This window comes from Aedes aegypti, chromosome 2, assembly GCF_002204515.2.
Source record: "Aedes aegypti strain LVP_AGWG chromosome 2, AaegL5.0 Primary Assembly, whole genome shotgun sequence".
Classification (NCBI taxonomy): domain Eukaryota; kingdom Metazoa; phylum Arthropoda; class Insecta; order Diptera; family Culicidae; genus Aedes; species Aedes aegypti.
Window position 1 is genome coordinate 111,302,224 of NC_035108.1, and position 26,837 is coordinate 111,329,060.

At 36.6% G+C, this 26,837-nt stretch overlaps 2 protein-coding genes across 2 annotated transcripts; one reads left to right on the forward strand and one right to left on the reverse strand.

The window, feature by feature from the left end:
• LOC5566364 (RNA polymerase II subunit A C-terminal domain phosphatase) lies at positions 1-25,951 on the forward strand. Its single transcript, XM_021841958.1, has 7 exons — positions 1-298; positions 380-665; positions 7,422-7,666; positions 7,735-7,916; positions 11,485-11,888; positions 11,955-12,321; positions 25,195-25,951. The coding sequence occupies exons 1-7, from the start codon at positions 78-80 to the stop codon at positions 25,740-25,742; spliced, it is 2,253 nt and encodes a 750-aa protein (XP_021697650.1). The 5' UTR covers positions 1-77; the 3' UTR covers positions 25,743-25,951.
• LOC110675919 (28S ribosomal protein S17, mitochondrial) lies at positions 25,888-26,637 on the reverse strand. Its single transcript, XM_021841959.1, has 2 exons — positions 26,419-26,637; positions 25,888-26,355 (listed from the first exon to the last, which is right to left on the reverse strand). The coding sequence occupies exons 1-2, from the start codon at positions 26,524-26,526 to the stop codon at positions 25,996-25,998; spliced, it is 468 nt and encodes a 155-aa protein (XP_021697651.1). The 5' UTR covers positions 26,527-26,637; the 3' UTR covers positions 25,888-25,995.
• Positions 26,638-26,837: the final 200 nt, after the last annotated feature.

The window sequence follows — 26,837 nt, forward strand, 5'->3', positions numbered from 1 at the left end:
GTCCGTCATCGACGAGCGAGCAAAGAGCAAAGCAAGAGAAACCGCGCAGAGTGGCGAATCGAAAAAGTGAGACAAAAATGGCCGAGGAAAACCAAAACATCATCTGCGCTCCGGCCGAAAGTGCCATCAAAATCCACAAATGGAAAGTGCGCGAGGGCTATCCCGTGACCAGCGGCAACATCATCCTGTTCTACGAGCTCCCGAACGGGCCGGAAAAGGACGTGAAGCGCCTCAAAGCCACGAAAGCGGGCGTCGTAAAAAAGCGCCTCGCAAAGGAAGGCGAAATTGTTGATAAAGGGTAAGTGCTCCAACGAGTGGCATGTTGTTTTGATTTTGATGTTTTTGCGCAAGTGATATAAAATTTTGTGGTCGATTTCAGGAAACCTTTACTGGCCCTGGAACAGTGCAGCCACACGACGGTCATAAATGATATGTGCGCTGATTGTGGGGCGGATTTGCGCCAGGATGATTTGGCCGGAGGCTCGGAAGCTTCGGTTCCCATGATTCACTCGGTGCCGGAGCTCAAAGTAACGGAAACGTTGGCGAAGAAGTTGGGCCAAGCGGACACGGAACGGCTGCTGAGGGACAAGAAGCTGGTGCTGTTGGTCGATCTGGACCAAACGTTGATTCACACCACCAACGATAATGTTCCCAATAATTTGAAGGTATGCATAGATGTTTTTTTTTAGTGTACATTAATGCTGAAATCAGGACATCGTTTAAAAAGTCTGAAATGTTGAAAGAGGCTGAACCAAACAAAAATACGTAAAAAAAGGATTAATACGAACCTCAAGTAAAGTGGACGTTCAAAAATCAAAAAGTATTCGGGGTTGATAGCAGGTGTCTTTTTTAGAGATTCGGTGTCTATTTTAGGACAAATCTATAAAACGCCTTCATTTTTATATGAAGGTCTCTAAAATCTAATTTTTAACCGAAATGTCTCTTTAGCCACTGTGGTATTTTTCCTTGCAATGAATTCTGATTCGAAATACCTATGCAGAAATTTATACAGAAAATACTCTGAAAAAATTCAAAATGCTAGTCCAGGATTTCCTCTAGAGTTTTTCTACCAATTCCAGGCTTCCGCATTTGCTCTAGCAAATGTTACTATGATCCCTACAGGAGTTCTTCTAAGAAAACCCCAGAGGATTCATTCCTAAGTTTTTAGAGAAAATCGTTAAATGTTTCCAGGAATACCTCCAACTTCGATTTTTTTTTTCAGTTATTTCTTCAGTCTTTTTTATATAAATTCATTTGTGAATTCCTCTACAATTTATCTCAAGATTTGCTCCAAATTTCTTCCAGATACTATTAGCTTAGCTTAGCTTAGACTGACTACACATATCAATGGTTGCTATTCCGTGATTGACCGAAGTCAGTGAAAATGCACAAAGAATCAACTAGAAGTTCGGCTAAAATTGGCCATAATCTTCTTCAGTGTGCATAATTCAGTTCCTCTATTTACACAGGGTCAATAACGGTGCGGCCACGTCCTTGCAGTCAGGTGGGATTGGGGGAAGGAATGTTAGCGTGTAACCTTTGATATTTGGAGACCGTGTTTGCCTCTGCATCTCCACAAAGGTTACTGGGAGGGATGTTTGTTAATGGGAAGGATCGTTGGGTCACAGGATTCACTTTGATAAGCGATTAGACCATGATAAATAATGATTTGTGAGATATATACATGCTTATTTGTAAATATAATATTTTCATTTGATATGAACATTTTCTATGTAGTGGAAAATTATGCCGACAATTGAGGCGACGAACCATTCAAAGTTTGTTGAACAAATATCTAAATGTAACATTCCTACAGCTGTCAGGACGAAAGCATGTGTTATTATATTTTACTTATTTGAAAAGAAACAAAAAACTTGATTGGTTGGAACATCATAGAACACTCTTATTCTTATGCCGACACTTACAGTGGCGAACCATCCAAAGTTTGTTGAATAAAGTGAACTTTTCGCAAGTCTACACTTGTAGTGTCGAACCATTCAAAGTTTTTTTTTTTTTTTAATTACAAAAATAAAGGTAAAAACGGGTGTTCTGAAAATTAAAAAAAAAGTGAAACATAAATAATTCATGAATCAGAGTTTGTGTCGACACTCACAGTGACAAACAATTCATAGTTTGTTGAAAATTCATATTTACGTCCCACAATTGTAACGATTAAATGTGCAGTCATACATATTTTATTGATTAGAAATAGTAGCATGAAACGAGCTCACCAATTGATCCTTTATCCTTCACTGTGCAGCCACAATCCACTCTCAGCCTCACTCGTTTGGTCGGCTATATAAAAGCACTCAGAAAAGGCGCGCGACCCGAAAAGGAAAAAAAAACTTGACTTTCTTGACGCACTGCCCAGCAGCAAGCGTCAAGGTCAAAGGATCAAAAAGAACTAACCGATCACGCCTCTTTTTCACTTACTAGACCGACGCGCGACATGTTTGATCCTGCCTCCGTCGCTCGCCCTCGTAGGAGCAAGCGTCAAGGTCGAAAGATCAGACAGAACTAACCGATTGTGGCACTTTTCATTTACTCTAACTGATCACGCCACTTTTTCACTTACTAGACCGACGCGCGACATGTTTGATCCTGCCTTCGTCGCTCGCCCCCGTAGGAGCAAGCGTCAAGGTCGAAAGATCAAACAGAACTCTCCAAATTTCTTCCAGATACTATTTCCGGAAATCTTTTAAGAACTCTTCCAGGAATTCCACAATAAATTCGATTAGGTTCCTCCAGAAATGTATCTAGACATTTCTTCAACATTTCAACCACGAATTTCTTTTGTAGTTCTTCCAAAAATCTGTCCAGTAATTTTCTGAGTGAAATTATCATGAAGCCTTGATAATTTTATTTGAGATTCCACACCAGTTAATACTACAGCAATTGTTCTTACAATTTCTACAGAAGTTTCTCAGGGATTCTGTTCAATGTTTTTTTTTAAGGAATACCTCCTGAAAACCCTGCATGTGTTTTGCCGAGGAGTCGTTTATTTTTTTGCTTTTGATTTAGCAATAATTTCCAATAATAATTTCCGGGTTTTCTCCAATAATATCTTAAAAATGTCCCTGGAGACATCCGTGGGAAATCTGTCAAATTTTTTCTGCTGGACTTTCTGAAGTAATCATAGGAGTAATTTCTAAAAGTTTTCTCTGAGAAATTTTTGGTTGAAATTTTGGACAAACTGTACGGAAATTCTGGTGGAAATTCTAAGAAATCGGTGGATGCATCTCTGGTAAAATTATGAGCTCAATAAAAATGTCCTAAATGGAAATTTTGGACGAAATTGTTTTAACTGGAACTGAAATCCAGATCATTTGCGTCGCATTTGTTTTTCTAGTTGAAATAATCATCCAATCGAATGTGGCTGTTGTCAAAATTGGAAATGAGAGCAACTTCTGCTCAAACGCCATTTTTATCCGCTTTGGAAAGAGACCTAGCTTGGTTCATAATACACACGTATGTTTTCAATCAATTCTTGCAATGATTTTCATAAAAGTATGAAACACTTATAACAGGTTTCGTATAAAATGTTATAGGCCGTGTATGAACTTTGAATATGATTCGTATGCTCTTCATAAGCAAGTTATGGAAATCATACGTGTCATATGAAATGTTTTTCAGTTACCGAAATACTGTTCCATACGAACGGTGCTACGAATAGCGAAACTTCAGTTTCATCAGAATAGCGAAATCGGTTGAAAACCACTCGATAATTGCCAGGTATTTGTTGATAAATTTGTAAAAGAATATTTGAATAATTCCCGAAGAAAATCATGGTGAAGTCTCTGGAGTAATTTCTTGGGATATCCTTAAAAAATTCCAGGTTGAATTCTTGAAGGTATATTGAACTAATTTCATGAGACGTAATCTTTGGGCAAACACCTGAATTTATTCCTTGGAAAAAAGAAAAATGCATACTGTGGTGGATTCCTCGGAGGGTTTCGTCTACACTTCTTGAAAACTCGACCAAAATTCCTTTTTCTATCCAATCTCCAATCCAATCCAATGATTCCAATCTATCACACATACAATAATACTTGTAATTTCCAAAATACTGAATATCTTCATAGCAGTGGCGTCTCGTCCTAAGGTGCACTTGGTGCACTGCACAGTCAAAGATTTCAAGCTAACAAATTCAATATATATATATATATATTATAATTCTCAATACTTCCAACATTCATAATGTGTAGTTGCTTGAAAATGTTGTTTGATTTCTTCACCTTCAATTGGTGCATCGCCCTCAGTGGACAAACCGTTTGATTCTCCCTGGTCTTGCTCAACCAGCAAGCGAAAACAGCATAGCAAACAAGACAAACTGCCATGCGTCTCCATCGTATTGCAGAGAATGTTCATTTCAGCCGTGCACTCTTTCTTGTGCACGAAAATAGCGTGTAGGGACACAGCAGGAATGTGCATTTGTATTGGCATTTCTAGAGCAACAGTGGCGTTGTTTAGGTAAAATCTGGTTCACTCCAATTTGTGCACCCGAGAGAGAAATTGCCCATGACGCTCGCATTGGTTTGCAAGAATCGAGAAAGCGCGCGCAACTGGCGTCACGACGTCTGCTGTTCACGCTCGTTCAAATCTACTCAAAAGAGAGTAACTTTGACTCACTTTTGAAGTTTCAAGTTAGCTGTCAAAAGTGAGTAACTTTATTTTATCAAAGTGAGTAACTTTTTACTCAACCATGAAAGAAAACGACCTTACTCACTTTTGAGTAAACACAAACATATTTGACTCACTTTGTAAACGTCAAACCTTGTGAAAATTTCGCCCGCTCGAACTGACAAATCCTCCGTTGTGGTGAAATTTCTTCCGTCGCCGTGATGTCGGACTGTTTTCAACAACAGTCGAGATAAAAGCCGAGCCGGCAGAGCGCTTCGGAAGTCCAACCGGCGAACTCCAGATTAGTGCTTGTAGTCAATAATCCTGACATCAAGTGAAGCGAGGTCGGATTGAAAATGACCAAGGTTTTGATCAAATAACCGCAAAAAAAAATATAACTGTAAGTTTTACCGTCGTTCTTTTTATTGGACTATTCTTTACAGTCTAACCGGGAAGGCTACTGGATCGGTCAAACTACATCCTCCATGACTTTCATCAATGCCCCAGATATTTATAACATCCGGGGATCCATTCCAGAGCAGCGAAAATTTCAACACAAATATCACAATTTTTTTACTTGTTATCATGTATTATTATTATGTATTATGTATGAGATAATGAATAAATGTTATGCTCTTTGTATATTTCTTCTGATTTTATAAATAACATAATACATTTATTTCCAAAATTATTATTTCCTGAAGTGAGTGACATCTACTCACTTTCGCAAATTTCAAATTAAACGAAGTGAGTAAGTGTTACTCCCATATTGACATTTGACTATGTTACTCTAAAGTGAGTAACGATGGTGTTACTCACTTTTGAGCAGTTCCACTTTGTTCCGAAGTGAGTCGAAATCTACTCACTTTTGAGTAGATCTGAACGAGCATGTTGGAAGAGAAAGCGTCAACGCCATACATGCTTTGTGTGTATGTATGTTGCATGGAGCTTCCAGGTGTCGCGCGATAGTAGGCGCAATATTGATTGGAACCAAAACTAGATGTTATAAACATATTGGCCAAATTGATTATGTTTTATCTTGTTAAATACACAAAATTTATGTGGCTTTGAATTGATTTATAAACTATGTGTGAATATAATTTTTCTTGCTCAACAGACAGACAACTGATAAATTGCAGTGGGCGTAAAGTGGGTTTCAGCGTTCAACAGTCAGTCATCATTTCACTTAAGAGCTTTGATGTATCAACAAAAGTATACAAAGAGATGTACCAGCGCTGGACATCGTCAAAAAGCTAAGATATCGTGATACAATTGACAAGCTGTAAATAATAAGAATTATTATATAGAATAACAACGTTAGGAATAATGGAGATTCGGAATTTCGCGAAAGCCACGAAATCCACGGAATTTATCCTTCATCGCGATACTTGGAAAATAACGCGTAAATAGTTGAATTCTGAAGGTTTATATGATAATCTCAGAAAAGTTCAGTTTTTGCTCATAAGAATGGTTTATATATTTGTAAGCCGAGTTTCATATAAAAAAATGTGCCAATCGTTTAGTTTCAAGTTAACGTCTTTCTTCTTGCTTTAAATTTTGTATTGATAATATGATATTAAACTTATTATCTCAGTTTGCAAAATACGAAAAATACTTGAAATTTACGCATATAAAGGTCAGTTTTACTGTAAATATACATTTTTATGTTAAATATTATCAAACTATGGGACCGCGATTAATACGCAAATTTTTTCTTTCATCGCCTTGGTATGAGCGAAATTTTGAATTTTCCTTGTCCCTAAACATTGTATATTGGAATCATCCAAAATTCTTCAACTCCAGATCCGTGCTCTTGAAAATTTGAGGTTTGGCTTCGATTCATCTTCACCTTAAGCTGAAATACATTTAAAAAAATCAATTGAAAAATTCGTGTTCATAATTCAAAATAAACGGTTTGTGCGAGTCAGTGCACAGGTAATCAAATTCCTCACGGGACGCCTCTGCTTCATAGAAAAATGTCTAGCCAGATTTTCTGAAAAAATTCTATGAGTACTTTAATCTTTTGATTCCTGTTTTGATTATTTGCGTTCTGTTGGTTCCTGTATGGTTTATTACATATTGATTTCGCACGATCTATTTTTGTTCCTGGTCGGTCTCTTTAATCTCTTTTTTTCTAGCACAAGGTCTCTAAAGTTCCTATTAAAGACACTTGCTCGTTACCAGTTTTGAAAAAAGTCTCTTTGAACGGAAGGTCTCTAAAGTCTCTATTTGAAACAGAAATGCGACTACTTTCAAAATCGCGGGACTCGATTATCCGGAGTACCATTTTTTTTTTTCACTCCGGATTATCGAATCACCAAGAAAAAAAATTAAAATCTTTGACAAAAGAACTCAAATATTATCTATTATCTTTTTTGTTGTTTTATTTATATTATGCGGTGGCGTAGCTAGAAATTTTCTCTACGAATGGTAGGGGTCTTTTCACGAGAAAAAAAAAAAGATCGGCATACACAAAAAAAAACACTCTTTCACCCCCCCCCCCCCCCCCCTTTTCTTTAATACATTCTAAACTGCAAAACCATTCATTTTGTATATTGCAATATCAAATTATCTCAGATTTATGCATAAAAATTGAAAAACAAGAGCATCAAAAAACAAATTTCGGATAATCGAGTCTAAAATTCCGGATAATCGAATCCCGGATAATCGAGTCCGACCTGTACTTTTAAACCTTTTAGCATTTAGACATTTTCAGATTTTCAATCATTCAACTTTTTGTGTTTAGCCATTAATTAGTTAGCCTGATTAATTCCTTAACAATTCGTATTTTTTCCACACAGGATGTATACCACTTCCAACTGTATGGTTCCAATTCCCCTTGGTACCACACGAGACTTCGCCCAGGAGCGTTGGAGTTTCTAGCCAAGATGCATCCCTACTACGAGCTGCACATTTGCACCTTCGGAGCACGAAACTACGCTCACATGATTGCGCAGTTTCTGGACCGGGATGGGAAACTTTTCTCACACCGTATCCTGTCGCGGGACGAATGCTTCAATGCCACCAGCAAAACGGACAACTTGAGGTAAGAGTATATTCCCAAGGAAGTTCTGTGACAATATGGATGATTCTCAATCTGAAAAAAACTTTCAGGGCACTTTTCCCGTGTGGGGACTCGATGGTATGCATTATTGATGACCGAGAAGACGTTTGGAACATGGCAGCCAATCTCATCCAGGTGAAGCCCTATCACTTCTTCCAGCACACCGGAGACATCAACGCACCGCCCGGGATGTCCAAACACGAACTGGACGGGAAAGGTGTCGACTTCAAAGGTAATGGTGGACCGTTTGCCTTAAATTACTTTTTTTTATTTCTATATTACTATAATTACAAAAATAATTTCTTATATCTAGGTGTTCTGTGTTAGGCTTAACTTATTTATATTGAATTACGATATTATCAACATGTTTTATTTCATTTGCAGTAGTCAGAGCTCATAGCAGTCCTCTGTTTAGAGACTTGGTCATTATTTTAATGCAAATCTTTTTCTATGTTTAACCAAAACGGTCTCAAAAATCTCTTTTTTACCTATATGAATCCTTGGATAATTCTAGAAACCTCCAGAGACCTCACGCGACATTGATCTTCCAAAGTTTCTTTTCAATACTACCAGAAACCTATTCGAGGTTTCAGGAGTGTCCCTGGAATTTTCCTTCGGGACATATTTTAGCACTCCAACGCTATAATCTCTAGTAGTTTCCATAGAGATTATTCTGACAATTTTCACAGGAACTATCACAGAATTCTCTCTAGCGATTTCTTCAGTTGTTACTATAGGAGAGCATTCAAAGATTCCTACAGGAGCTCTTCCGATAAAATCCACAAAGGTGTACCTATTCCAGAGTTAGACAAAATGTATTTAGTGGTGTTTCTAGGAAACTCTAAATGAGAAGCTGCTACTCCGTTTTCCAGTTATTGTTTCAGTAATTTTTATATGGATTCCTTCAATAATTCATCCATTTAGTTTCTCTCAGGTATTGCGCCAAATATTCCTTCAGGGATTAGGTATTCTAAGAAATGTTAACAATTCTTTCGTGAATTCCACAAGTAATCATGAAGTGCCTTCAGAAATTTCCTTACGTATTTCTTCAATATTAAATTCTGGGATTTATCCTGCGGATCCAAATATTTTTCGAATAATTTGTCAAATAAAATTCTCCTGAATTCTTCAAAAGTTTAATAAGAATGAATGTAAGGACTGTTCATTTTATAAAGTGGACACCTTGTGCATGCTGTATCTTTCTTATTAATCAATGAAATTTCAATCGATTTTTGCACATCGTTCGACTAGTATTGTACAATGTTGTGATAATAAAAATTCTCCAAAATAATTAAATTTCACACGAATATGGAACAACGATTAGATCGGTCGATTTTTTGAGGTTATCAAAATCAATGATTGTAAGAAATTGGCTGGAAAATTCGATAATTTAAATTTTTTATTTTCAAAAAAGGCTTGTTCTTCGAAAGCATCATCAATCAGAAGCCTGATGGAAAAAATCAAGTTATTTTTGGAGCAACAATTTTACAGATATAATAAAATCAATTTTCCCGTATATTTTTAAAGAAATTTTTTTTTTAATTTGATGGGAATTGATATGAGTAGAATTTTTTGTGTAAAAGTACGTCCTGACGGAAGTCCTAATATAGTATTAATATGAAAAATAAGTCCCCACGTCACATTCAAAGCACAACAGAAACACAATTGTTTTATTCTTAGAAGACCTATCAAAGTAGGGGGAGATCCCCCAGTACCGGACACTTAAGCCACTAAATTCATAATTCGAAAAATATTGATTTCATGGGCTCGTGTTACCCATTTATGATAAATATTATCATTTTTATAGTGTACAACATTAAATTTGAAAATATAAACAGGGTAGAAGCACCGGTTTTGGCCATACTCCAGTTGTAGCCATAGTGGATTATCCACCGTTTTACATAGCCAATCAGCATGAAACCTTTTTTGTTCAGTAGATCACATTCACATGATAGAGCTACATTCATTTACTCGTCCAAATTGATTCAAAACATAAGAAAAACAATTCATTTTCCTTATAATTTTAACTCCCATACACCTTATTTAGCCAGGGCACTCCTAATTTGGCCACTCTCATGAGAAATCAATGCGATTGGCCAATTTAGGAACCGAAGTTAAATCTCTGGCCGAAACTGGTTCCGTTGGCCTATATTGACCAACGGGATTTTCAAAGCGAAAAAATGGTTTTAGCTCAGTGTTGATATTTTACACACAAAATATGGATTGAAAGCTTGCATTTGACATATTTGTAGTATAAATACGGCTTCCTATTTAATTTTTATTGACATTTTCTCTTAGGCTGGCCAAAACCGGTGCTTTTACCCTATGAATTTTGACATTGCATTTTGATGATGTATTTTAGTACCAAATTAATCGATCTTGAAAGGTGGCACCCAATACCGGGCACGATCTGGAAATGCCTCGAATTCTGTAAATTTGAACATCATTGAATGTGTACACTATAGGAATAGTTTATAATTACCAATTCAATGCATTTGCAACATTTACAAGAACAATTTGAGTTTTTTTTAGTTTACAAGATGCCTATCAAAAACCTCTTTCATATATGATGAAAAATAGCACATTTTACGATGTTGTTCTGAATGTTCATTCTTCTTAATTTCATTGCATGTTTGATACCATGATCGGCAGAACCCATGAAAAATGAAAGTATTTTGAGACACTGATGCAATAATTACAAACAAATAACAAATCAAGCTATCCGAATCTGAGGGACAGGAGGTGCTTTACCAAAATTGTAATTTGTCCATATTTAGTTCAATTATGGTACAAAATACATTCATACTATCAAATTAGGATTATGTCCGATCATGCTGGCGGGATCCAAAGTATTTTTGCTTTTTGAAAATAATTACTAGATAGGCTCAAAATTAAGGGGATTCGTCAATTTTTTCAAGATTTTCAAACTTTTCTACTTTTTCAAAAAGGCATGCATATTTCAAGGATGTTTTATTCTACGCAAACATTAGTCTACATAATAGCTTTCTTTTCTACTAATACACCATCACATTGACAATCATCAAAATTGGCAACACTGCTGTAATAAAATCGATTTTATTTTCCACATATTATTTTCATAATATGTTATTCTGAGATTACCAATTGAAAAATTCGGAGAAAACTGTTTACAATTTGCTGTAGATCGATAAATATGCGTACATGATTTTAAAAGTATGAGACTTTTTAGTAAAACTATCATAAACAGTAAAATTTATACTTAAGACTGTAGTTTAATCTCACGATTTAGCTTTCGTTTATACTAATATAGTTTTTTTAGTAATCCAAACTAGTTTTGAACACGCTTTTTACTTTTCTCTTTTGCTGGGAGTGAAAGGATGGTGTATCAGCAAATTTGGCCATAAATGGGTAAATCACTAAAGTTACCTAATGTCATAGAATGGTGGAATATAATTGATATTTTTAAAGCTTTACCTTTAGTAGAATAGTAAAGGATACAAACATACGATATGTTCATAAAAATAAGGATTTTTGTTTTGCGAAAAATAATGTTAAACTTTGACGGACAGCTTTTTTTAAGAGTTTTTGGAAAAACTATTTAGCTCTTCAACCAAAAGCATTTTCAAAGATTTTATATTTTCATAGCATTTTAGAATAATAGGTCAACGATACACAGAAAACCGATTACGATTTTATCAATAAATAAAAAAGATATAGCATAAACAAAGTGTCCACTTTATAAAATGAACAGTCCTTAATATTTGAAATGATACTAAAATGTTGAACACAAGATCGTTATGACTGAGGATCGTTTATTTCAGATCTCATCGGTCAAATTTCGAAGGACAAGAAAGACAAAGGCAAAAATAACAGTCGACCACCGACGCCAAAGATTGAGACTGATGAGGTAAAATCAGAGGAAGGTACTTCCGAAGATGGAAAACCTGTATCCTCCACAGCGGAAGAGACGAAGGATGAACCGACTTCTGCAGAGCCATCGGAGCAGACTGAGGAGACAAAAACCGAAGAAAACAAACAGTCAGAGGAAAAGTCTAGTGAAAAGGATTCCCTCGCGGGTGATTCGAACAACAAGGAGAAAAATGATAAGGACGAAGAAGAAAATTTGATAGAAATCGAGGATCCGGACGACTATCTGCTCTATTTGGAACACATTCTACTGAAGATTCATCAGACGTTCTATGAGGAGTACGAAAAGACGAAACAGGTAATAATCGCGCTAGGGAATTTTTGAACCATGGTACCAACAGACTCCGAATCCTTCCCATTTCAGATATCCGACTTGAAGAGGCTAATTCCTCAGGTGAAATCGCAGGTCCTGGTAGGGTTCAACCTGGTATTTTCCGGTCTGGTGCCGAACAGTATGAAGCTCGAGGAAAGCAAAGCGTACCAGGTGGCGCGCAGTTTGGGCGCTACCGTGACACAGGACTTCACGCCGGACACCACCCATCTGGTGGCGGTTACCTTCGGCACATCCAAGGTGCACAATGCCCGCAAGAATCCCAAGATCAAAATGGTAACCCCGGAGTGGCTGTGGGCTTGTGCCGAACGGTGGGAACACGTCGAGGAGCGGCTCTATCCGCTGAAGCAGTCGAAACCCTCCAAGATGAGACAACCGCCGCCGCACTGTCACAGTCCCGGTGAGTATTCGGGGAATTCTGGGAGAGGGAACTATTTGTCGCAATTGAACGTGCGAAATATTAATTTGAGAATCAGTGCTGTTATATGTCATGAATATCACATAAATTTCACAATTGAATATTGTGAATATTTTTTCTACTCGTGGAAAACAGTCATCGGGAAATGTTTTTTTCCTTGTGACCATTTCTGAATTACTATCGGTTGACCGTATTTGCTAATGCTATATTCCGCATGAGAGAGCGCTATGAGCATTTACATTCGATTTTGACGTTAACTATAGTTACGTATACGTCTTACGGCAATATACTGGGTGTCAATTGAAAATCTAAAATGTTGCGACCGTCACGAAATTATGTAAGATTTTGAATGGTCATAACTCAGCCATTTATCGGTAGATTTTCAATATTTTCCCACCAGTCGATCGGAAATTTATACAACATTTTACTCAAATGGAGAAAACTTTTGATTTTTGACGATAGACTGTTGAAAATTGGGAAAAATGTCGACCCCTTTCTTACGGAACCAAAGTCGTTCATATTGTCTTCCACGATTCTTTTGGGTTGGGGAGCGCACTATAAAGGAGACCATTTTCAGCTTCATTGTTCATTCTTCTTTTGATGTTAACTACATCTTACGGCAATATACTGGGTGTCAATTAAAAATCTAAAATGTTGGGACCGTCACGATATTATGTTAGAGTTTGAACTAAAGGAAGGCTGCAACTATGAAAATCGACTTATATACAATTGCAAAAAAACACTTGGCGTAGTTAACGTCATGCGGTCGTGTCTTGTACACAACCCCCTCTGATTTTTTTTACATTTAACAGCATTGCTGAGAATAGCAGAGTATAATCAAATGTGGTCTATCCTTTATCGAGATTCGTTGGTTCCCTTTTTGAGAAAGTTTGTGCACCGTAAGTGCTCTTATTCAGGACATTTACTAATTCCGCGCATTTGGTCATAAATTTATGATGGTATTTATCAGAATAACTAATAAATTATTACTAACAACAATTTTCAATGTATTGAAAATATTTCGAAATGTGCCGAATTAGGATCTTAGCTGCGCTTAACTACGGCACTTCAGCGTACGTCAGAACTCAACTTTTTTTTATATGATTCGTGAAACAAACAGAAAAACTGGATCTGTGGAAATCGCTACCCGTCTGTTACAATCCGCTCTCCACAAAACTCCAAACGCCAAATCGCCGCGGAGCTGATAGCATGTCCCTTTTTGGAGACTTCTTCTCTACTTAATGCAAGTCTCTAAAACGTCTTTATTTTTAATGGCATGACTCTCAAGTTTCTGCTTAAAAAATGGTGTCTTAAGCCACGAATTTCCTTCTCCTTGCAGTCAATTCTAATTCGAAATACCTATCCAGGAATTCCCACAGGGATTAGTTTTCCAATATGCTATTCCAGGATTTCAGTTTCCATCGATTTTTCTAGTTGTTACTCTACTAGATTAGGTACTCCACAAGTTCTTCCAAGAAACCCTCTTTGTTTCTGGGGTACTTTTGAAAATGCTAAATTTTTAATTTTTTTTCGGAGCATATTTTTTATTTCGTGTAACTAACGGAAAAACAGGTTTGAAGCGGGAAAAACCCGGGAATTACAAATGACCGGGAAAAACCCGGGAATTTGGAGATCACACCGGGAAATTGTGTATTTGTGTACAGATAGCTTCATTTTTTTTAGCACAAAAAATATTCAAATCACGAAAACTTTTTTGTGTCTTAATATTTCTGCATAATTTTTCACAATTGAGAACTTTTCTATTTTTAGAATCATTAGGGATTGTTCAAATATTACGTAACGCAACAGGGGGAGGGAGGGGGTCTTCCATAGTGTTACGGTCCATACAAAAATTTAAAATTTCCCATACAAAAGCTGTTACGTGGGGGAGGGAGGGGGTCTTAAATTAGCAAATTTTGCGTTACGTAATATTTGAATGAACCCTTACCGGTTTTGATCAATCCCAGATTCCTTGGGGGACCGAATCGTAGCTATAACCCATGAAAATATCTCAGGCTACATGCTACATTCCCATGTTCGGTCATTTGCTTTTCAAAATTATACCTTAATTAGAGTCTGTTGCGAAAAAAATGATACAAATCGGTGCAATCGTTTTTGGATGAGTAATGAGTAATGAGCTTTTATGTTTTTTGAAGCACTCCGGCCGTAACAAGGTCTTCAAACTTCAAAAAACTTCCTTTTGTAATTTTGAGATTTATATGATTTTTTACAGAGAAAATCCTCATTGCCTAATATTGTATAGCCCACATTTTAGTTTTTTTTTTTATAAATTCACTAAACATATAAGGACGACCAAATAAATTTTTGTATGAGAAGTGTCGGTCCTTCAAGGAATACCGGAATATCTTCAAAAACAGATGATCCATTGTCAATGCCGATACAGATTAATATAGAATAGAGTTTTTTTTGAGAATTTGTGAAGATTGTGAAAAAATGGTGCAAAAATATAGAAAAACAAAATTCGTCAAAACAACAAAAATGTTATCGCGATTTGAATATTTTTTGTAGTGAAAAAAAATAAGCTGCCGGTAGAAAGGTTGATTGAGATTCTTGAAATATTTCTAGGAACGGATTTAGGGATTCTTGAAAAGGTTCTTTATGATATCCATTTCGATTCATTACAAACTTTGAATGAGATTTTTGCTGGAATCCTAATGGTAATCGAGTCAATAGTTGAACAGTTTCTCAAAAGTTCTTTCTGACACTTTAAAGTTTATAAGTATATTGCTAATAAGGTTTTTAGATATTCTAGAAAATATGCTTGTATGATTTTTTTGAAATTCTTGAAATTTCTACAAAAGGGTTGACGAAAAGTTGAGCCAAAAGAATATATTTCTTGGTGGATCTACTGAAGTCATGGACAGACTCATGAATTTTCGTTGGCGGATTTCTAGGGTTGTTGACGATACTGATTCTAGGTGAAGCTTTTTCTGGACTAATTTTGCTATCAAGGACTGACAAATTACTGACGTAGCCTTTACGAGATTTTGTATAGATTTTGGCATATTTATAGTTTTATTTTTATTATTCCCAACAAATTACTTGTAAGATTATTTATGAATTCATATCAAGACCTTTGGGGATGAATAAATAGCGAGGTACTTTAGGTATTATTGCTCCGATTTTGTGATCTTCTTCATTAGATTCTTGGCTAAATCAATTAAATACTGCTTAAGTGCTGCGTTCTTTATTTACGACAAAAAATTCAACCAGCCTAATAAGAGAACAAGTAAATGTTTTAAGACATACTGTCCCAGTTAGGGTTACCATATTTGCTCTTACCGGAAAGAGTACATTTTCGAACTCTATAAAAAAGTACTTAAGAGTACACTTAACCTAATAGCTTAATATTTTGAAAATTCTTTTTTTACTAACGTGTTTATCTAAATTTCCTTGTTTTGATCATTTTTGTATTATTTTTTAATCTCAAGTAGTTGCTCACATTATCTTTAATGACATTGATTCTGAGTGAATAGATTTGTTTAGTCGTTTTCCATAATGAGACATATCATAAAGAAAGCCTTTCGAGTTTTAGCAATTTTATATGTAGAACAATATTGGTTTGTACAGGATACTAGAACTGAGAAGAGTGCTTTTTCAAACCTTGGATCTGTAAAGAATCTCGAGTATTGTCATTAAATTAAGTTTTTCTAGGGAATTGTTGAAGAAATATAGAAGACGTAAGCTTGATTAGTTTAGTAGTTTATTTTCGTCTTTTAAGCCTGATTCGCTGCTGACAAGTAATTTCTCGCCTATCTTGGTGCATGGGAAATTTCTGCAAGGAATCGATCAAGAATGCGCTTTTTTCTGATCGCAGTACGCAGTTGAAAAGAAATGTCAGTTCAAACGGGAGCCGCTGTAGAAAATTTCTGCAAGGAATCTGCGAAAATTTTCTTTAGCGATTCCTGTTCAGCAGCAAATTAGGCTTTAGGCACTATATTTTAAAGTTAAATCCTTCCATTCTCACAGCTGTGTTCAACCATTGGACAACCGGGAAACGACGTTCTAATGAAGGTGCCTGAGCAAAAGTTGTTCCCAATAGTTCAACTAAATCGATAATCAATAATTAACTATAAACTAAAAATCAATAGTTAGCTAATTACTTAACAACAGTTTTACCGTTAGGTAACTTATATCTATAATTAGTGAAATATATGACCTTATGAATACTTGCTGATAATTATTGAGCTAATCGTACCAATTCGAATCAGCTATAATTTAACGAAAATCGTTGGATTCCTGTTTTCATGGGAAATTTATGGTTTCTTCATAATATTATTTGATTTGTTCGGCAATCGTCAGTTATAACCAGGCTTTATTTTGCTCATCTTGATCTGATAGATGGAGCGACCTCGTACGCTCATAACAATTATGAGTCAGCATTCGATGTTGGTTGAATAATCCGTGGCTGATAGAGTGGAGAGAAACGTTGGCTCTATCCAAACGCACATCTTCCATTTGACAGCTCTAGCTTACTGTGAAGCTCTGCAAACACATCATCATTGCTTTTGGGATGAACTGAGGTTGGTTTCTCCGTCAACGCAAGAGCATGATTTCGCTTTCCTCTTTGCCCTTTGGGCAAAGAGCTACAAAGAGACAACGAAGAGCTGTCTGGAAATGCTCTTTCCCGAACTGAGAAATGGGAAAAAATGCTCTCCCCCTAACTGAGAAAGGGAGAAAATAATCTCTTTCTCTTTTAAGCACTGAGGATGTCAAAACAAACTCTTTAACACTGTGGGAATGAAAATAAGCGAAGACAAACGTGTAAACTCTTCATCCCGCAGATCAAGTACGCTCAGTTTGTGTGTGGGTAAAATCGCTTCTCTTTTGTTGTTGATCATTTAAAGGGGGAGAAAGAGGATAAGTCAAGAGCAAGGAAGAAGCTTGGTTATAACTAGAAAAGAGTATAATTTTGCCCATTTAGCAAAAAGAATAGTACACAATTTTTTTAGGCAAAAAAGAGTACATGTACTCTAAAAAAAGTATTTCTGGTAACCCTAGTCCCAGTGCATCCAACATGAGTTTCATCAGATCAATTTTTTCTTCAGGAACCAGCCATAAGCCATATCTACCCCATAGTTTCGAAGACATTCTTAAACGGTAATGGGTTAGCTATTGAACTTTACTATTTTATGGAAATATAGTCTTAATTAAGATGCACCGAGCAAAAAATCTATCTGTACTTCTTAAAGATTCTAGGAGGTGGACGGTCTTTTAAATATTTCAACAAATTGTGTGTATCTTTTTGTCCAAAACTCCTTTGAAATTCAAACCATTTTGAGCTCACAATATTTTATAAATTTTAATCAAAAAATAATACATAAAACAGTTAGATCAAGTACTCCAAATATGACCATTTTGTATTTAAAAATAAAACAGAAGATATTAAATCAAGAATCATTTATCACTCCGTTTTTTTACCTTTTTGGCATCCGGGAAAAATCCGGGAAACGGAAAACTGATATTGAATGGACACCCTGTAATTTGTGGAAGGATTCAATCCCAGGATTGAATCCCTGTCATTGAGCATAAAAATATATCCAAGCAAACGAATGAAATGAATTTAAAATGCTCTCCATCTAGAATACGATTTTTAGACGTTTTATAGAGAATTAGGACAAACCTAGAGACAGACGGGATCACCGAGGGGAGACGAAGTATTATGGAAAGTAATAACATGTACACCGTAAGAAATATCTAAAAATTATATCAAACTACTGCAAGTTAGTACTAATCTAATGTTAACCATAGCTTCTCGTTGTGAAGCGAATAGAGTGAAAGATTTGACCATCACAGCTTTATTTTTGCTAAATCAAAACATGCTTACACTAAATAAAGCGTGTGCTAGAATAAGAGCGTAAGTCGCATGATCGATTTCTCTTCATCGATCCTCTCTTCTGTGAATAAAGTTGACAAGAAGTGGGTTTGTTAGTACTTTTTTACTTCAGGACGCTAGGCAACGATGCAATCTTGCGTCATGAGGTGAAAAAATGCTGATAAACCCGCTTCTTGTCACCTTCATTCACAGAAGAGAGGATCGATGAAGAGAAATCGATCATGCGACTTACGCCCTTATTCTAGCACATGCTTGAATTAGAATAGCGACGTTGAACTCCTAAGTCAGATTGTCAATGACCTGAAAGAAAGCTATCAAAAATTGTCGCAAGACTGTGCATGCAAACATCATTCAGACTCATCTCAAGTGTCCTGTCAGACAGAAGTTTTTAAGGGGGCAGGATCCGTCATTGATATCGGAATTTTCAAAAGCAGTTTTCTCTTTCAAAATCAAGAAAATTCACAGGAAAATGTGTTCACTGTGTTCTGTTCTCGAACCGAAACACAGTGAACACATTTTCATCGAATAATTTTTAGTGTTGAACATAAAAACTGCTTTCGATGTTTCGATGATGACGATGATTACGATGACAGAGCGTTGAGCGTTAATAAACGCTCAAGAAATATCAATGCTAACTCGATTCATTTCTGCTAGCTAACAATCGATCAAGGATTGAATCCTAGGATTCAATCCATGGGGTAGGACACTCATTAATACTGATATTAATATCGATTAATATATATTAATATCCGTAGTATCATCAATTTACATCAAGATGGCTGTGACTTTTTCATACAGGAACTGACATATTTTAGGTTTACGCTAGAATACAAGATTTTTTCAAAGTGGTACACATGGTGAGAATTTTGTTACGGTATGATCCTGATTACCACAGCAGAAAGGTGAACAGAGTTTCACCAGATGTCGATGTTAAGAGACCGAGGATTAAGAACGACGATGCCTAGTCAGATAACTTAGAAACGATGAATGATAACGTCAGATAGCGAGCTTAGTCGTCCTCGAAATACTCGGCCGCATTTTAGCAATTTAATATATAAAAATTCAAATAAAAACTTAACCTTGAATGAGCTGAAACATGTATGGTGAGGAAAAAAACTTATTTTGACGTCTTGTAGACAGATTTTGACAATTAAATTGCATGTTCCTTCAGTATTATCTCTTATGGTTATTTTCGCCTACACCGCAAAAGCATATTTGATTCCCCATACCCATTACTTGAACAGAAACCATTTCCTCAACTCACGGGAAATTCTTTTCAGACTAATATCTGGTCAGTACGTTCATTGTTTTCTGTATTTTAGGCAACAACCATCCCGCCCCCTGTCTGTCGCGTATGTTTGAATACCTAATATACACTTTCGTACACTCAACTTCATCTGAATGATGGACGCAATCGACTACATCTTTTAATCCCATTTCGAAAAAGCAATAGCAGAAATAGAGCAAGTCCTAAACGGGAGCTTTGCAATTAGAAAATTTGTTCTTCTGGTGCATGTAAATATTCAGTTTGCATTGATGAGTGTAGAACTAGCCCTCGTGCGTTAAAATACACTCAAATAAAGATTTAAAAAAAAAAAAAAAAAAGTTTGCATTGACAATTACAATCAATAGCAAAACTCTATGCATACCTGATAATATTTTTAATGTCTGTATTAATATCGTTAATATATTTTAATATTTTGATACCAGATAAAGTGTCCTACCTCTTATACGCGTGGCAGGATTCATTGCATGCCTAGATTTAAACAAAAGATACGCGCGAAATAAATCTTGCTCCGGTGGTTTGGAATCTCAGCAGCTCTTGGAGTGGGATTTTTTGAAGACTGGTTTGAAGTTATTTTAAGGCTCAAGAATCCATCATTCAATCATCAGCAATCATCAAAAAAAAAAACAGTTTTTTCGTTCAAATTTCAATCAATCCTTGTGAAAACCTATCATCGTATTTCAGGTAGCAAGAGCAATTCAATGATAAATGAATGATTATTCTGCATATCTTCGATTTGAAAAACAGCATTTTTTTTTATTTCTTTATTAGTATCATTCCAAACATTATATTCATTATTTCTTATATCTAGGTGTTCTGTGTTAGTAGACAACACTATCATCCTAATTTGGTAAAACAAATCTAAGATTTTATTAACATTTTGTTAACAACATATTACATTTCATTTGCCGTAGCAGTTCAGATTTTTTACAGGTGAGTTGATTTCACCTGCTTATAAGAGAAAAAAAAAAGTTTTCAATATACTTAACCTAACTTAACCTAAACATATAACGCATTAATAGTGGCAATAGAAGATTGTAACGATTTTTGCCTGATGATTATTTTATTTGACATTTGTTCCAATGTTTCAACATTGATATTCTATGTAACTCATTGGTACTATACCAGGGAGGAAGCCTCAGAATCATTTTCAAAATTTTATTTTGAATTCTCTGCAGAGCTTTCTTCCTGGTATTACAACAGCTAGTCCATATTGGCCTGGCTTGAAAATTTGTTTGTATATCAAAAGCTTGTTCTTAAGACAAAGTTTTGATTTTCTATTAATAAGTGGATAGAGACATTTTACACATTTGTTACATTTGGCTTGAATACCCTCAATGTGATTTTTGAACGTTAAATTCTTATCTAGCATGAGCCCTAGATACTTAACTGACCAATTTATTGGGACCCCTCTCATCGTGACAACATGTCTACTTGAACGTTTCAAATAAAGAGCTTTTGGTTTATGTGGGAATATTATTAGTTGAGTTTTGGAAGCATTAGGAGAAATCTTCCATTTTTGCAAGTATGAAGAAAAAATATCCAAACTTTTATGCAATCGACTACAGATGACACGCAGACTTCGTCCTTTGGCGGAGAGGCCTGTGTCATCCGCAAACAAGGATTTTTGACATCCCTGAGGTAACTCAGGTAAGTCAGATGTGAAAATATTGTATAATATTGATCCCAAAATGCTGCCTTGGGGAACACCAGATCTTACAGGAAGTCTTTCAGATCTTGAGTTCTGATAATTAACCTGAAGTGTACGATTTGACAGATAACTTTGAATTATTCTAACAATGTATGTTGGAAAATTAAAGTTTTTCAAATTTACAATCAAACCTTCATGCCAAACAATGTCGAATGCTTTTTCTATGTCTAGAAGAGCAAGACCAGTAGAGTAGCCTTCAGTTTTGTTGGAACGGATCGTGTAACAAGTAAAAGTTGAAGAGTGGTCGAATGTTCATGGCGGAATCCGAACTGTTCATTGGCAAAAATTGAATTTTCGTTGATGTGGGCCATCATTCTGTTCAAAATAACCTTTTCAAAAAGTTTACTGATGGAGGAAAGCAAACTGATTGGACGATAGCTAGAAGCTTCTGCTGGATTTTTGTCTGGTTTTAAAATTGGAACAACCTTAGCATTTTTCCATTTGTCAGGAAAATATGCTAATTGAAAACAGTTGTTGAATATATCAACTAAAAATGATAAGCTACTTTCTGGAAGTTTCTTGCTGAGGATGTAGAAAATTCCATCATCGCCAGGAGCTTTCTTATTTTTGATTTTTTTAATAATAGTTCTCACTTCTTCCAAATCAGTCTCCCAGGCGCGTTCAAATGCATCACGGCTTGAGTTACCGAACAACTTTGCCGAAGACGCCATCTTTCTAAGTGGTCAGGATCCTAAGATCTGCGAAACACAAGTTTCATGCTCACTAGCACCGCCTAGTGGCAACATTCTGAATTTCTTGGATAAAAAAAAAGGCTAGCTCTTGAGCTACTGAACAATTTTGCCGAAGACGCCAGCTTTCTAAGTGATCAGACTCCTGGGATATTCGCAAAACCAAGGGTATTGTACAAAGTACAACGCGCGACTACTCGCGTTACAAAAATTCGCGCGACGAGCGAAAGGTTAAAGGCGAGATAGATCTACATAGGTCCAAGCCGTGTCCAAATCAGACGACACAGCAAATAAAAAAAAACACTTCTCTAAATTTTGATTTTGTTGTAATCTCTTACAATCTCTTAATTTTGATTTTGTTGTAAAAATGTTCTAATTCAAAAAAAAATGTGTCGGCACCCTGATGATTCTAAATCAGTGATTCCCAAAGCGGGCGAATTCGCCCCCCTGGGGGCGATTTTTAGGTCCAGGGGGGGCGAAAATTTGTAAACTAAATTTGGGGGACCCTAACGAAAGGCGGAAACACGAAAGGCGGAATCACAAAAGGCGGAAACTCAAAAGGCAGATTAACTTAGACGTGTAACAAAAGGCGGAAAATAACATAAGGCATAATCTAAAAAGGCGGAATTGTTCAAAAACGATTTTAAAATGCTTACTTAAGCTTCCAAACGATAATTAGACTGAGCTGTTTAGGTTTCTATTCATATCGACGTTTTCAAAATCTCTAAGCGGACTTAGAATTACTTTTGAAAAACGGTGTTTTTTTTTTATTTTCAATTTATATGTAGGTATTAGCCACTATAACCAAGAAATATCTTCCCACACCAGGTTGATGTTAGGTGAAATATCTGTCGCCTGTTTCTATTTCTTTTATTTATTGTCGACTGTTTCAGCCTTAGGTTTGTGCTAAATTTTCGAGAAATCTAGCCAATTTTATTGCTTTTTCTTCTTGGCACTACGCCCATACTGAGACACAGTCTGCTTCTCAGCTTGAGTTTAATGAGCACTTCCACCGTTATTACCTCAGAGCTTTCTTTGTCGAAGTTGTCATTTTCGCATTCTTATATCGTGTAATTCTAAGTCACTAGCCCGATAGACACTTGCTCGAAAATTACATTTGCCCGAATGATGGACATAGTCTATTCTTTGGAAAGAAATATCTAATACATTATCAGTGATTTTTCCTTCTTTTAATCATCGGCTATTCTTTCTGAACTTATCACCTTGAATATGTTTGGCACCACGAGCAACTAAAGAGCCAGTTGAAATTGATTCTTCTTTGAAACATATACTGTTTTTTCTCCTAATATTGCTGCTAGTGGTATTCAAGCTGCTCATATTCGCGTTAAGGTGAAGATGAATAGAAGCCAAACCTCGAATTTTCAGGAGCACAAATCTGAAAAACTAAACATCCGTTTCAGCTGAAAACTTAATCGATTGGTCACTAGCTGGTGGTGACCAATCGATTAAGTTTTCAGCTCAAGCGGGTATTCGGTTCTCCAGACTTGTGCTCTTGAAAATTTGAGGCTTGGCTTTGATTCATCTTCACCTTAATGTTATGGCACAGAAAAACAGACGTAACAGCTAGAACAATTACTCATTTGAAACTTTGTCTCGCAAATGTTCGCATTGGCTCATGGAAACATCGAGTCATGGAACAGAAATGCTTTGGAGAGCTGCACAGAATACAAAACTCATACTCTTTACTCTACTTTACTTGTCAAACTCAAATTAGATTTGTGAACATGTGACATCATTCCTATCGTAGCATTACCATCCGGACAACTAGATCATTTTTTACAAATTTGTTTAGTATGATATCATGAGTCGTTATAGAGTCATGGAACATCGACTCATGGAGGTTTCACTGTAAAGCAAATCACATAAGGCTAATTTAAATTAGGCGGACTTTTTGAACCAGCAGAGCAAACGGCCGGCCGTTTGCTCTGCTGGTTCAAAAAGTCCGCCTAATTTAAATTAGCCTTATGTGATTCCGCCTTTCGAGATTCCGCCTTTCGTGATTCCGCCTTTTGTGTGTAGTCGCCTTTTGTTAATTCTGCCTTTTGAAATTCCGCCTTATGTGTTTCCGCCTTTCGTGTTTCTGCCTAACGTAGGACACCCAAATCAGTGATTCCCAAAGCGGGCGAATTCGCCCCCCTGGGGGCGATTTTTAGGTCCAGGGGGGGCGAAAATTTGTAAACTAAATTTGGGGGGCGAAAATACTAGAAAGGGGGCGAAAGTGGGAGCAATTGAAAAAAAAAATAGAATCGAAGTTTGTAAGAGACACTCATATTTTAATGACAGCATATACATCTGAAGAATTTATTTGGCACCTAACTATTTCATTATTTCTTTACTCTAAACGCGCTCGCTTTTAAATTATGATACAAATTTGACGATTGTCATTGAGATCTGAATGGTTTTTGCTAAAAATAATATTTAATGCAAGTAGAAACTTTTGGCGATGTTTGAAATTTATTTCTAAGGCCATATTTATTAGGGGATCTTTAGAATAAGGCTGATTTTTCACACATTTGATAAACTACTCATTTTGATATTTTGTGGACCCGCATACTAATCAGTATTTTTAGTACAAATCATTTTATAAAAAAAATGTGACTTTGATGGACGAAAATCGGATTCCAAAGATAAAATCACTGAGTCCCATATACGTAAATCACCCTACTTTATAGTAGGCCTGAATGACATAAAATTGCATGGATCAAAGCTTTAAAAAAATCTAAATTAAACGATATATTTAAGTGAAAGAAAAATTTAAAAAAGTCTGTTTTTTCTTATATTTTGTATATAGATTGGACTGTTTCCAGAACAGACGATAATGTATTGTCCAATTTTCCGTAAATTTGTTTCGACAACTTAAGGAACATTAAAAAAAGACAAAAAAGCAAAAAGTGATCTGAACATTTTTCGATGATCGTACATAAGCCAGGATAGATTTGTTGATACAAAAACAATTGATGCTTATGATAGATATGACTCCTTTACTGATACACAAGTAGAAGACACTCTTTTTGGGGTATTTTTATAGAAGCATTATGATTGACTGCTATACCCCTTAAATTTTGGTATACTTATGATAAAATATTGATCAATACTCGCGTACAACGTATGTTTAATGCTTAATACAAATGATGAAATTTCATATCAGGGGGGCCGTTCCAAAAAATATTGGTCTCAAGGGGGCGAAAGTCAAAAAAGTTTGGGAAACACTGTTCTAAATTAATCAATGTACCTAATAGGTATTCAGTATAAGTTTTGCAACTCGATTCCATTCTACCCATTTCACTTGCAGAGCATGCCGTCAATTACGGAGAGAATAAGAACGCAGGCGGTCCTTCGAAGCAACGTGGCGGCGTCTCGAAGCAGGAGCCGCCCAAGTTCATCGACACGTTGAATCCGCTGCTGAGCTTCTCCAACGACGACCTGGACGCCATGAACAACGATTTCGATGAATTCTTCGAATCGGAGGACAGCAGCAGCAGCGAAGAACCGGTCGACATTGAAAACCCTCCGATGGACAAATTGCTGCGCAAACGGAAACGCAACGAGGAAAAGGAAAACCGTCGCAATATCTTCAAGAAGCAGGAAGAGGAAGAATCCAGCCGAACGCTCATCAAGTACGACGAAACGGAGGATAACGACAACAGCCAAACGAACCTCAGCTCGGACGAGGACGAGAGCCCCAGTACCAAGTTCCGTCGAGGTTGTGGCCTTCCCTCGGACTTGGACATGGGATCGAACAGCGAGGGCAGCGATGATCCCATTGACGATGTGGACGACGGCGACTGGAATATGATGGGCGCCGCTCTGGAGAGAGAATTTCTTGGTTTAGACGAGTAGGACGCGTTTCCCTTGGTAAGTAGGTTTTGCTAGTACAAAAAAGGAACAGTGACCTCACGTGTGCTCGGATTATCGATCTGGTTTTGCTCCAGCCCCTTAAGGTTTTCTTGTTAAATTGCATGTACATATAGGATACCCCAGTTTCTTTTGTTTAAGATAACTTTAAGCTATATTCCCGCAAATGTACACTAGTAGGTAAAACAGTTTAATTGTATTGTATTGTTTCATTCCTGATGACTGGTCCATGCTTCCTTCACACGGAGAACGGTTGATCTTTTCCATCTTCATGATATTTGATGTAGGTCTCTCCGTGGGAGAAATCACGCGTTCCTTCCAGACGGCCCCTCGGAGGTGCTTTGTCATAGTCGAACGCTTCGCTCGATTTACCGAACAATCGGTTGGCATCCTCCACATCTTCACGGTACTTTCCTGCGGTAACTTTCTTGCCGGTGATGGGATCCGTCACATCCCCCAGCGGGTACACAATTTCCTCCAAGGTATGCGTAATCAGTCGCGTCAGCTTTTGCGGGAGCTCCTTAATTAGCACAATGTCACCGGTTTTGCATTTTTTGGACGGGTCATGCACAAAGTAGAACTCGTCCTTTTTAAAGTACTGCAAGGAGAAACAATTTTGATAAACATGGAATTATGCAACTAAAATACCGGCGTTATTTACCATGTTCAGATTGGTGTCCAGCTCCATTCGGCGAATACGTATTTTGGATGCATTTTGCTTGATGCAGGGCATCACCTGGCCCATTAGCATAAACGTTCTACTAGCCATTGTGAAGAATAAACTTTTATTTTATGGTTTTTGAAAGAAATCTCGCTTAAAATTCTGCGACGTGCTGATTCTGGATGCAAATCATGCGAAGATGTAAACAATGGGAGTGTTTGACAGCTGTACACATGCAGGGCTGTGTAAAAATGTCGGTCTTGTACTTATGAGTAGAATGATAAACTCTCCGAATGGTTGCGTACTGTATGTTCGGAGCGTTTCAAAATAAAACAGGCCGAATGATCCCGCATAGAAATCTACAATTCTGGAGCTCGATTTGAAAAGGTCGTATGCGACATTTTTGACTATCTGAGATA